At 35.7% G+C, this 12,119-nt stretch overlaps 1 protein-coding gene across 2 annotated transcripts; it reads left to right on the top strand.

Moving 5' to 3' along the window:
- Positions 1-2,836: 2,836 nt before the first annotated feature.
- On the top strand, positions 2,837-12,090 carry LOC137957255 (protein STRUBBELIG-RECEPTOR FAMILY 7-like). Of its 2 annotated transcripts, XM_068805004.1 has the most exons (17): positions 2,837-3,457; positions 4,261-4,390; positions 5,141-5,273; positions 5,369-5,440; positions 5,536-5,601; positions 5,674-5,745; positions 5,848-5,919; positions 6,379-6,450; positions 6,547-6,612; positions 6,697-6,759; positions 6,864-7,171; positions 7,669-7,973; positions 8,428-8,699; positions 9,674-9,809; positions 10,377-10,492; positions 11,276-11,432; positions 11,803-12,090. In XM_068805004.1, the coding sequence occupies exons 2-17, from the start codon at positions 4,309-4,311 to the stop codon at positions 11,953-11,955; spliced, it is 2,145 nt and encodes a 714-aa protein (XP_068661105.1). In that variant the 5' UTR covers positions 2,837-3,457; positions 4,261-4,308; the 3' UTR covers positions 11,956-12,090. The 2 variants fall into 2 exon arrangements, with proteins under 2 accessions (XP_068661105.1, XP_068661106.1); XM_068805005.1 differs by lacking the exon at positions 2,837-3,457 and having other exon boundaries at positions 4,074-4,390.
- The last annotated feature ends 29 nt before the right edge of the window (positions 12,091-12,119 follow it).

Genomic DNA, 12,119 nt, shown 5'->3' with positions numbered 1-12,119 from the left:
TTAATTGGCTAGAAAGGATTAGAATAGCCCATATAAAACCTAAAGACTTCATCAAAAGAATAACAAAGTTCATCCGACTGGCTACCAAGCATCCGACCCACTAGGAGAGAAAAATTGTATTGTAGGAAGTAATTCGCCCAACTAACCTAACTACCAAAAGAATGAAAGCAAGAAAAGAAATAACACTACCAAAGATAGATCAACTGATCAGTACCAATCTGACTAAACAAGAAAGAAAAGGCATTGTTGCAATCGATTTACTCATTTTTCCACTTGGCTTATCAAAATGAAGGACTTGAAAGAAGACAAGGAAACAACATCCGTTACAAAGGGTTGTCCAATGGGATATACATCGTTTGACCGATCATAACATAGAAAAAAAGTACTAGAAGTACTCATTCACCCCAATGATTGAGCAAACTTAAGAAAAGAAAATAAGAGTTTTATGGAGGTCATATAACTAGACCTTAGACATCCAAAAGCCCTTTGAAAAAAAAATGCAAAAGAAACTTTACTGATTCAATTTAGATAATATGAGTCATCAAAACTTGTAAGTGACCTATCATTGTGTTTAGCAGCTCAAATAATGAATTTATACTATTTTCCAATAATTTTACAATTGAGTTAGCCAACTTCTACAAAATGATATTGGGAGAAAAGGCTTTAAAACGGTTCCTTTTTAAACCACTTGATTGCATTTATTTAAATGTTTTTGCATCCCACATGTTCACCATTGATTGTTATAGTGAATTCAAGCTTACTTGTGATTTTTTGCCTTTCCAAACAATTTGAGATTTCTCAAAAAGACAAAACAAGGGGAGTATTCAAAGGAGTTAAGTAATCGTGCCTATTATTCTAAATTTCATAGTGTTCATGGTATATTTTGTGATAAACTTTGCTTGAACATATTTTGAAATTATTTATTGTTATTTTATTATAATAGACTCTAATTAGGGGTCTTTTAAAAAAATAAACTCTAATTATTGAGTTTTTCAAATCTCATTCTCCTCAAACTTTGAAATTTTTTATTTAATATTAGATCACAATTGTTAATTGTTGTATTGTAAACTAATCGAGACTTAAATAAGTTACTTATTAGCTACTGTTGAACATTTCTTTGTGGCTTTAAGTGTATGCAATTAATTTTTGTTGACCATAATTCACAAGTATTAGGTAACTATTATAATTTGGAACTTTTGGGTCTATTGTTGTAGATATTATTAGATTGTTAATTAGTGGACTCAACTCTAAGGTACAAATACATTGAAAGTGGACATAACAAGTTGACTTTTGATTGGGAACCACTAAAGTTGTTGCATTTATTGGTGGTGATTTGATTTTGCATGACTTGACTATTCATAAACTAACACTCTCATTGCTTTCATGCAATTGAGCAATTTATAGACTCATGATTAGGCTTAAACAAAAAGAAGGGTGAACAAGAAAGAGAGAAAAATGATCTTTACAAGTTCAAATTAGTGAAAGATAAGGACCTAAAGCAATTCATGGACAAATACTTAAGCATTCTTTAGTTGTTACGTTTTCTTTTATAAAAAAGAATAAGAGACAAATGGTAAGTATACAAAACAATAAGAGACATGGGATGAGAGCAAGAGACCTTCAAAATTAAGGAGGTAAAAGTAGTTCTCAATAATCTTAAAAAAATGAGACCGATTTGAACGTGTCTCCAAGGGTTATCACTAAGTCATCCTCCTCAGAAGTTGTGTTTGATACTATGAATATGTGATAGTTAGTATGAAAAATTAGAAAAACCTAAAAATATTGAGCACTTTCACTAAGTTGTAACTACTATTTGAAGGAGGGAATTTTTATCAAATATATATATATATTAATAAGTATCATTCTTATTTTAATTAAATCTAGCATAATAACATAAGTTATATTCTTTTGTAAAATTACTAAAATACCCTTACATAGGACTATGCTAGTTTTATAATAGTATACACTATATCGATAAATACGAGTAACACTTGATATTGATTTGATTTTGATTTGCAAAGGGAAAAGAACTGACACCCTTAAACAATCACAAGATGTTTGATCATTCTACTTTCCCTATACTTTAGTAATAACAATCAAAAGCATCCTTAACGTGACATTGTTGTCTTATGTCTTAAGGGCACACAATACCAAAAAAATTGGTTAAGAAGGTAGGCATAGTTAACACCTACTCTCGTACCTAATCAAAGATACCGTTAATTAATGGTACCTTTCATGCATGGAACAAATAAGGTATTAAAGGACGTGCAAGCATCAAACTTCTACTTATGATAAGTTGAAGAATATGACATGTGTAGCCTAATTCCATCACATATGTGACTTTCAAGGGTCGTTAGTATGGGTGCAACTACCACTCTTAACATACAATCATAATTTAATTAATTAAAAATCACATCAATCAAAATAATATTTAAATTCGTTTTTTTTCTAAGGTTCATTGGGGGAAGAAAGGAGATCGTCATCCGGACCGTTGATTAAAGTGGCCCCCCTTAGGACGCAGACGTTGGAATGTGCGTCGGATAAGATGAGGTTTCGCAGTTTTGGAGGATTCTGTCATTTGGATAAAGGGTATTATGGTCAATATATGAGAACAGCGGCGGAGGAGGAAGTGAATTTCCTGGGAAAAGCCACGCACTTAATTACAGTAAAAGCGAGGTTAGTTGATAATTGGGAAGAGCAAACTGCAAAGCATTTTGCTGTATTCCAGTAAAAGCGAGGTAGGCACTGAAAGAGACTGATTATATGACGAATATCGCAGGCGGACTTTGTATATAAACGCCGACGAAAACTGATTCGTCAAATTAAAATTGGTGATAGTTGAAGGGATTTGCAGAGATTACATGCAAGGCTGATCCTGTTGCTACTTTTAATTACTTTTTTTTTTTTTTTCTTTTCAAAACTTATGACAGCGATTCAGCGAGCTGGAGGATAGGTCCAAAGCTTCAATTCCGTTTGCTGCTCTGGTAGGAATCCTGTCTCGTTTCAATTCTGAAATGACATACAGAAAGCTGAGTTTTTGGTCGCGTACGCCGGATCCATCAGGAACACAGATTCTTTAGTCTTTTACTCTTTATGCTTCCTAAATTCCTTTTTTTTTTTTTTTTTTTTCGTTTTGTTTCCTCTGGAAAGAGATTCGAAACTTGGAGCTCATTAAGTCGGTATCAAGATCTAGGAAAGGAAAAGAATAGAGATCTTAACACCATAATACGCCTTTCTTTTAGTCTAAAGTAAAAGAGACAAACTCTCACAGCGACCGCCGACTCCAAGAAAAGGTGAAATGCGAAACGAGATCTAGACTTTTTGCTCCAGAAAGGTGAGCTTCGGCAAGGGTTGGAACGTTTCAGTTGGAATCCGTGAAATCGTGGCAGGAAAGCAAAGATTTCTCATAGAAAAGGCCGACTCTGTCAGAGCATTCCGCTTAGAGCTCCCTAACAAGGTATGCACAGCAGTTGAATCTTCCTTGATTAAAGTAGAATAAAGAGAAGCAAAAGTAGAGTACCATCTGCCAAGGTATTTGAGATTTGTCTGTAGTAAATCCTGCTGACACTGCAATAAGGTGAGTAGAACAGGAGAGCTTCATTTGCTATTAACAGAGGAGGAATTTGATTAAAAGAGTAGTAAATGATTGCCTGATTGAACTTCATGTGAAAATATCTGGAATTTACGACCAGATCCGGTACTTGTTGCCGGCAAGGAGGAGTCTTCTTTAAAATGTAAGTATGCGACCGGATGTGGCCGGAATATTTGTTCCCGTGCAGAGAGCCATTCCTCTGTAAAAAACTGACTGACAAACAGTAGAAAGAAGTGTGAAAAGGAGTGGCGGAAAGAATAAAAAACTTCAACGTTCTTTAACGTTGACGGCGGAATGCGATGTGCCGTCACTTAAAAATCAAATTTAACGCTCCCTTCTTTTTGTCCCTACGCTGAATCGTCACCGTTTATCTATTTCTTCTAGTCTTTAATCAACGCTTCTACCCTTTCAATGATCCAGCGAAGCAGTTTAGCACGAGTCACGTGACAGTGACGCCGTCAATGGCCATATTTCTCTTCACTCTGCTGTAAAAGAGTTGATTCAAGGCTTCAAGCAGAGAGCTTAGATTATACTTTGTGTCTGTAATCACGTACCCTAAAAAGCCCGCTGTTTTTCCTTTTTAATTATTTATTAGTTTTCTGTGGTTTTGGATTCTTCTTCATTTCGTGTCAGCTTTACTTCATCTCAGCCTATATAATATCATTTAGGAGCAAAACAAGCTCGGATTCCTCTACGAGGAGGAATTTGGAGGAAAAATGTTGAAGATTTTGGTGCTCGTTATCTGCATTTCGATTTGGAATCCCATTTCTGTCAATGGAGCTACAAGTTCAGACGACGGTATGTTTTTTTTTTTTTTTTTTTGTTAGTTTTTGGTTTTACGTCTCTACATTTTCTTTCGCATTCTGTTCTTTTGTCCTTGTTGTGTTGTCCACCTGCCCATTGTGTTCTCAGTCTTCACATAACTTAGTCCCACTATATGGAATCCTTGTAACCTCTGCATTGCTTTTACCGGTGATGTACTGATTTTCAGTTCTTTATCTCGTGCGCATCTGCTATTTATCGTCTGGAGTGATTGATAGATGAGCTGATTTAATTTACTGGAGGGGATCTCGGCTAGTTTGGTGAGTGATGATTTTGCTTCGTGGAGTGGAAAACACAGTTTCATCCCCTGAAAGCTTGTGGTTCGAGCTGATCAATTTCTAACCTTATTTTCTTTCGCAAAAGCTTTTTATTTGTTGTCATTCGGTGCGTATGGATAATTATCTCCTTGCTCTAAATGGGACAAAGAAGAGCTGCATCTTGCGTGTGGTCATTCATTCATGAGAATGTTAACTGAATATATGAATGCATACGAGAGTGTATTCCTGATTGATATCTTGGAGATGCATTTTGATACACATGCACTTTAGATCTATTCTATGTTGCTCTGATTCTGGGCATTAAACTGGTTGGCATGTCAAATTGATCTAATAGCTCACAGAGTTGTGTATAGCCAGTAACTGACACGATCTTGTTGATGGACAATTTGCGTTAGTCTTTTTCCTTGAATCATAATTCTGCTCCAAATTGTGCTTGTTCATTTCACAGCCTCTGCTCTAAGGATCGTGTATAGCAGCTTAAATTCACCATCTCAGTTAACTGGATGGAGTGCTAATGGTGATGATCCATGCGGACAGTCATGGAGAGGTGTGACTTGCTCTGGTAAAAGAGTTACTGAAATGTGAGTTCTTGCTTTCCCTGTTTCTGATTGGGTTACCTCGTATCTGCTCATTATATTCTTGTCTAACTCGTATCTTCATCCATGCGGTTGGCCAGCAAACTCTCAGGATTGGGTCTGTCTGGTTCTATGGGCTACCAGCTGGCAAGTCTGACATCATTAAATATTCTGTGAGTTCTGGTGTCATTGCAACCTTCAAAAGTGAGCATTTTATTTTCATTAAGTTTTGCGTCTTCTTTGAAATAATACTGGTAAACTTATTCAGGGACTTGAGCAACAATAATCTTGGAACCCAAATACCATATCAACTTCCTCCAAACCTTCAACAACTGTAAGTTAGAGAAACGAGTGAAGCTTTTTTGTTGAAATATTCGGGTTAGTATCTTATGTCTTAAAATTGCAGGAATCTGGCTGGAAATACATTTAATGGAAACTTGCCATATTCAATTAATAATATGACTTCTCTCAAAGTCTTGTGAGTTAGCTTTCTTTAGCCTACTCCCATAGTTTCTTTCAGTATTGTTAAAGTCGAGTGTGAAGACAAATTTTGAAGTAATGAAATTGTTCTTGAATCCAGAAATGTTGCACGTAATCAACTGCAAGGCCAACTGCAAGACATGTTTGAACAACTCACCAGCCTCTCCACATTGTGAGTGACCCTCCTTGACTGCTTTCTACCATTTGTGGCAAATCTAACATTCTTAAGTCTTTATTGTTTTTTATTTCTATTTATTTATTTCTGTTTCTTAAGTCTTTATTGTTTTTTATTTCTATTTATTTATTTATTTTTGTAAGTAGTTACTTCTAGTCACTAGAATGTGCTTGAACTTTCAGTTGGTTGCTTTGTTATCTTGCACTAGCCATGATGGGTTTGCTATCATAAGCTTACTAGTTTCCTTTCAGTTTTTCATTTTTGGCGGCTATACTTGTCTCAGTTGCACATGCTCGAATAGCATCTGTTGAAACTTGATATCAATCATTTGTGTTTGTTGTTAATTAAGTTTTTCAAATAACCTTTCACTAGAGGCAAATTATATCCTGTTCGTTGGTTTATGAGTTATTTCTCTTTTATGCTAACTCAAGAATCCTTTCTCTGTTGGTGCCTTAGGGATCTTTCCAACAACAATTTTACTGATGACCTCCCTGAGAGTTTTCGCTCCCTGTCAAGTATTAATTCTATGTAAGGAGAATAAATGCGGTTAGTTTCTTGAAGTGTTACTTTTTAATACAATGCCCATTTCCCCCTCTTTTGATTATTTGATTCACATATTTTCAGGTATTTGCAAAACAACCAATTTACCGGCACCATCGATGTTCTTGCCACTCTCCCTCTTCAAAACTTGTGAGAGCTTAACCTTATTTCCTTTCCATTTTTTGTTGATCATGTTATTAAGCGAACAATATAATTCATTGGTCATGCTCTCAGGAATGTGGCCAATAACCGCTTTACCGGGTGGATTCCTGATCAGTTGAAACGGATTAGTCTCCAGTGAGTTCTTTACAAAAACATAAGTTGAATATATTTCTTGAGGGAGGGTGTGTATCCTCTGAAGTTATCTGTGCAAATAGGACTTATTATTTCCCCTTTTGCAGGAGTGGAGGTAACTCGTGGTCATCAGGGCCTGCACCTCCGTCTCCTCCATACACTTCCCCTCCACCAGGCAGGAAAACCAACCCCGGTGGCAGGTCTGGTGGAGACAGTGGCCATCAGGAAAAGGGTTCAAGTGGAAAGAAGTTAGGCATAGGAGGTGGAGGTGTTGCAGGGATTGTGATTTCCATTTTAGTTGTTGGTTCTTTAGTAGCATTCTTCTTGTTTAAGAGGAAATCCAGAAGTCACTTGAGTGAGGACAAACTTGATCAAGATCGACCTTTCACTTCACTTGCTTCAAATGAATTTAAAGGTAATTCATTTTCATCTTACAAATTTGATACCCCTCCTGCTCCATATTAATGGTCTATAACACCAAGAGAATTTCTGATGCATTTTCATTCTTTAGATTTATGTGTTTAAATTGTTGTACATTGACTAGTCCTGCCCATTTGTGTCTAAAGACAAGATTGAAAAATGTTGTCCTTTTTAGAACTTTACCATCCTATGATGACAGAAACAACTAGACTGATTATGTTCATCGTATTTTTCATGTTTATTTCTGTCTGGATGGATTGTATGTGAATGACTAAAGCTATGAACTCAAAGCCATTAACCTTTTGCCTCTTGGTTACAGGTAGTTAATGAATGTAGAAATACTTGTGCTACTTTGTGAATAAGTTCAGCTATTCATTTAATCTTGTATTAGCATTTGTCACTTATGCCTTTAGCTATCACTTTTTGTGTCTATGCAGGCTGTATCAAGATCAACTGTTTTATTTGTTTAATTATGTCATTTTGTATTTGCAGAAATAAAATCCACTCGAACCACGTCCTCAGTTAGCATGACAAAACTAGAACCACTTGTTTCAGTAGCCCTTAAGCCTCCTCCTATCGAACGACACAAATCTTTTGATGACGATGACTTTGCAAGCAAAATTCCTGCTCCTGTTCCAGTTCCAGTTCCTGTCAAAAGGACTAATACAGCTTCCATTAGTGCCATCGTGTATTCAATTGCTGACCTGCAAGTTGCTACTGGAAGTTTCAGTGCTGATAATCTCATTGGTGAGGGATCAATAGGGCGTGTCTACAGAGCACAATTTAATGATGGAAAGGTTTATAACTTTGTCTGCAAGCACTCTCTCTTTAAATTAGTATCTCTTTCTACCTATTCGATTGCAACTTGCTAGATTGAATTGTGATTGATTTAACTACATTCCATACTTCTCTTTCTGAAATGGGTATTGTTAATGTTGGAATTTCACTTGCTGTTGTTGATTCAAGTATTAACTTTTTATCCAGAAAAACCCTTGACTTAGTAACATGGTTCCTTCCATAATTGATTTTTTTCCTATTTATTAACAAATGTATCCTTAACTTATTTTACTAGTTTTCTTGTATGTGTGACAATTGTTATGATATCATTTTAGTATCTTTCCAGACTCAATTTTGGTTTGTCCTTGTTCTATTGATAATCAATGGGATTGTATCTGTATTTGCTGTTGAAATGTGATGGTTTTGAGGCATATGAGGTGCATAACTGTATGAATCTTTGAGTGGTCTCCACAGATTTTGGCTGTGAAGAAAATAAATTCATCTGCCCTACCAAATCAAGATCCAGAAGAATTCCTGGAGGTAGTTTCTGATATATCCCGACTGCATCATCCAAATGTTACAGAGCTTATGGGATACTGTTCTGAGCATGGGCAGCATTTACTAGTTTATGAGTTCCACAAAAATGGCTCTCTGCATGATTTTCTTCACCTTTCTGACGAGTATAGCAAACCATTGACATGGAGCTCACGTGTAAAAATTGCTTTAGGAGCAGCACGGGCACTGGAGTAAGTTAATTGCTGCCTCTAAATGTCAAAATAAGTGCTTCATTGTTTTAAGTAGAATCTGTTACTCAAAAACTGATTTCTTCTGAAGATAAAACATAGTTGTTTCCTTTTTTCCCACTCCTGTAAACAATGTTGTTTAATTGTTCTAGAAGCCTTTGTCAAACAGAAAAAAGAGAATTTGTTCTAGAAACCTTACGCTGATATTATGGCAGTTGCTTTGGTATTTTTTTTTTTTTTTCATGTTTCATATGATGGCATACTTCTTATATGTGTGTGTGTGTGTGTATATATATATATATATATTTATTTATATGTTCCTGAAGTGAACATTTATGTTATAAATATCATTCACCAGTAAAATTCAAAAAGTGAGACTTGGTTTGACAAGGACTAGAGTGTATTATCTCCCTACATTTAGTAAGAGAAATAGAAATATGATAAAGGGTGAAATTGGTGCAAAAATCAGCTACCAGTTAAATGATGAATGTTATTTGTTTGTTGAATTTCAACCAAGCATTCAACATGTTTATTATCTGACAATAAACTTTAAATGCAATTAAAAAAGTTTAATAGAACCTTAAATATCTAAATTTTTGGATTTTTTGTTGCCCATTAATAAAAACTTGAAAAATGTTTATTGTCCATTACTTGTTTTTACATCTTCTTTATATTTCATGTCACCTGGTTAGGCAAACTGAATTGATCTTTCTACTTGGTTTGTGTCAACACTTTTTTGTTTAAACATTGATCATTGCTCTCAAAAAAGTCTTCAATTGAGGGAGATAAGAATTTATTCTCTGTCAAAGAATTGTATTTTTAATGCAATTTTCCAAATTTCAGATGCCTGAAACACGAGACTACCAATACCAAAGTGGCAGTTTTATGTTTTTCAACCACTTTGAGTTTTCTTTCTGGTGAATATCATTCCATTTGGATTTTGATAATGTTTTCCTTACTTGGTGTATTTGCCTTAGGTACTTACACGAAGTCTGCTCCCCATCTGTTACACATAAGAATTTCAAGTCAGCCAACATTTTACTCGACATGGAGCTCAACCCTCATCTTTCCGATTGCGGATTGTCTAGGTTTATTCCCAATTCAGAACACGAGGTAATCTCTTGGATACTTGGTTTTTTTTCTGAGGTTTTAGGATGAGCATCAGTCACCTAGTGAATATTTCTTCGTGAAAATCAAGACAGACAAATATTTTGTTAAATTCTTAGAATTTTTTTGAAAGTAGGTGACATTATAGCCAGATTTTCAGGCTTAAGTGAGCAATTATTGTTTAATAAAAGGGGGTCTCTTGCAATCTTCATGATGTGGCTGCTGCTTGGTTTTTGTTCTGAGGTCTTCGGATAGGCATCAGTCACCTAGTGAACATTTCCACTTGAAAATCAAGACAGACAAATATTTTGTTAAATTATTGGAAATTTTTTGAAAGTAGGTGACGTTACAGCCAGATTTATATGCTTAAGTGAGCAATTATTTTTTAATAAAATGGAATTTTTTGCACCTTTTTTTATGTGTCCGCTGCCAATTTTATACGTATCTTCAAGTAAAGGGACTTGTAAGAATTTTGTGAAGGCTAATGACTGCTGCATGTGCTCCTGTTGTCCGGTCACTCAGGTATTATGTTCTTATTCACATAACTTTTAGCTAACACCTGGTCATGTATAGGCTGGATACAATTCACCAGAGGTTACTATGTCTGGCCAGTACACCTTCAAGAGTGATGTGTATAGCTTTGGTGTTGTCATGTTGGAGCTTCTGACAGGGCGGAAACCATTTGACAGGTACTCTCACATGTTTTTTGAAGCAGATATTTAAGTAAACCATTCTGACTGATTATGATGTTGAGTAAAAAAATGTCCCACATCGAGAAGTGTTAGGAAAAATGATGGGCTATAAGGTTGAGCGAAAGGCTTTCTAAGTGATTAGTCATTTTGGATGGAACTAGGCTCAACCCAATAGTAAGGTGCTATCTCTTGCACCTTTCTTTTTTTCTCCTCGTCTATTTCTCTTCTTTCTTCTTTGTTTCTTCCTCTTGTCTTCTTCGTTTCTTCTCCTTTCTTCTTCAAGACTTTTGATTTTATCAATTTTGATATCAAGTAGAGAGATGTACAATTTCAAGTTGCTCAAATTGAGCTTATCTGAGGCAGGTCATGACTGCCTTTATTAGTTAAACCTGACTTTCTGATAAATAGAACATTTTAGTCAGAATCAGACCTTCATTATGTTGATTAAACCTAAGTGGATTTACTCATTTTTTATTACAATGAGTATTTGCATCATCAGATGGATGTTACTGAGCAGAAAATGCATCCTTGCACAGTTGTGCGTTTTATGTTACATATTGAGTTATCATCTCCTAACAATAATCCTGTTTTTTTCTCAAGAAAAAATCTTCTTTATGGAATGGGGAGCATTTTGGTAACCATTAAGTTGTTTAATTGCATCTTTTTAAAAATCTGTTATTTCAAAGGGAACAATAAATAATATGAAGTAAGGTATCCAAATCAGTTCTCATATGGGTTATGTTCCTTGATTGCTAACAGTCCCTACAATCTATGTCGCAGCTCAAGAACAAGATCAGAGCAATCATTAGTTCGATGGGCAACACCACAGCTCCATGATATTGATGCACTTGCTAAGATGGTTGATCCGGCTCTCGAGGGACTCTATCCTCCCATGTCACTCTCTCGATTAGCTGATGTTGTTGCTCTGTGTGTTCAGGTAAGCCTTATTACTAACTGATTTACAGCCGCATGTTTGTGTGAAATGTAAAAGTGCAGAAAGACTGCACTATCAGGATGCATACAGATATATGGATGAATAGGTAGAGAAGGGCATATATTGTTTGGTTGATTGATAGAATGATAAGGATATGAAAAGATGCAGAGAGAGATCTGTGCTATATTAATCCACATCTCAGTATAATGGGTACGCTACTTCTAGGAGATATTATTATGTACTCCTGAGAGAGATATTGCCTTTAATTTTTCTGTTTGGGTTTTTAGTTGAGAATTCTTTGTTGCATTACATTAGGTAGCTTCAGGTGGTTTATCATTCATATAATTCTCTTATTTGTATGTTAATATTGCAGCCGGAGCCAGAATTCCGACCACCCATGTCAGAGGTGGTTCAGGCACTGGTAAGGTTAGTGCAGCGGGCAAACATGAGTAAGAGAACAACTTCTGGAGACGAGAGCAGGGCTTCCCGGCGGACAAGTGATGAGGCCGAGGATAACATATTTTAGTGCGTACACTGTTATATTGTGGTTGTCTATCATCTGCCATAATATTTATTTCTGTGTCAGCATGGAGGATCCCCACTGCGTTTTGTTTCTTGTAAGTTGACGTCTTTATATGTATTGTTAATAGTCTTTCTCGGAGGACGGGTGTTCATAGTAGTCGTAAAATC

Source organism: Aristolochia californica, unplaced genomic scaffold (assembly GCF_029961685.1).
Source record: "Aristolochia californica isolate CCGP_79_NKW_82.1479 unplaced genomic scaffold, dmAriCali1.0.hap1 SCAF_2, whole genome shotgun sequence".
Taxonomy (NCBI): Eukaryota; Viridiplantae; Streptophyta; class Magnoliopsida; order Piperales; family Aristolochiaceae; genus Aristolochia; species Aristolochia californica.
Note: the sequence above shows the minus strand (reverse complement) of the source record. Positions and strands in the feature narration are given on the sequence as shown.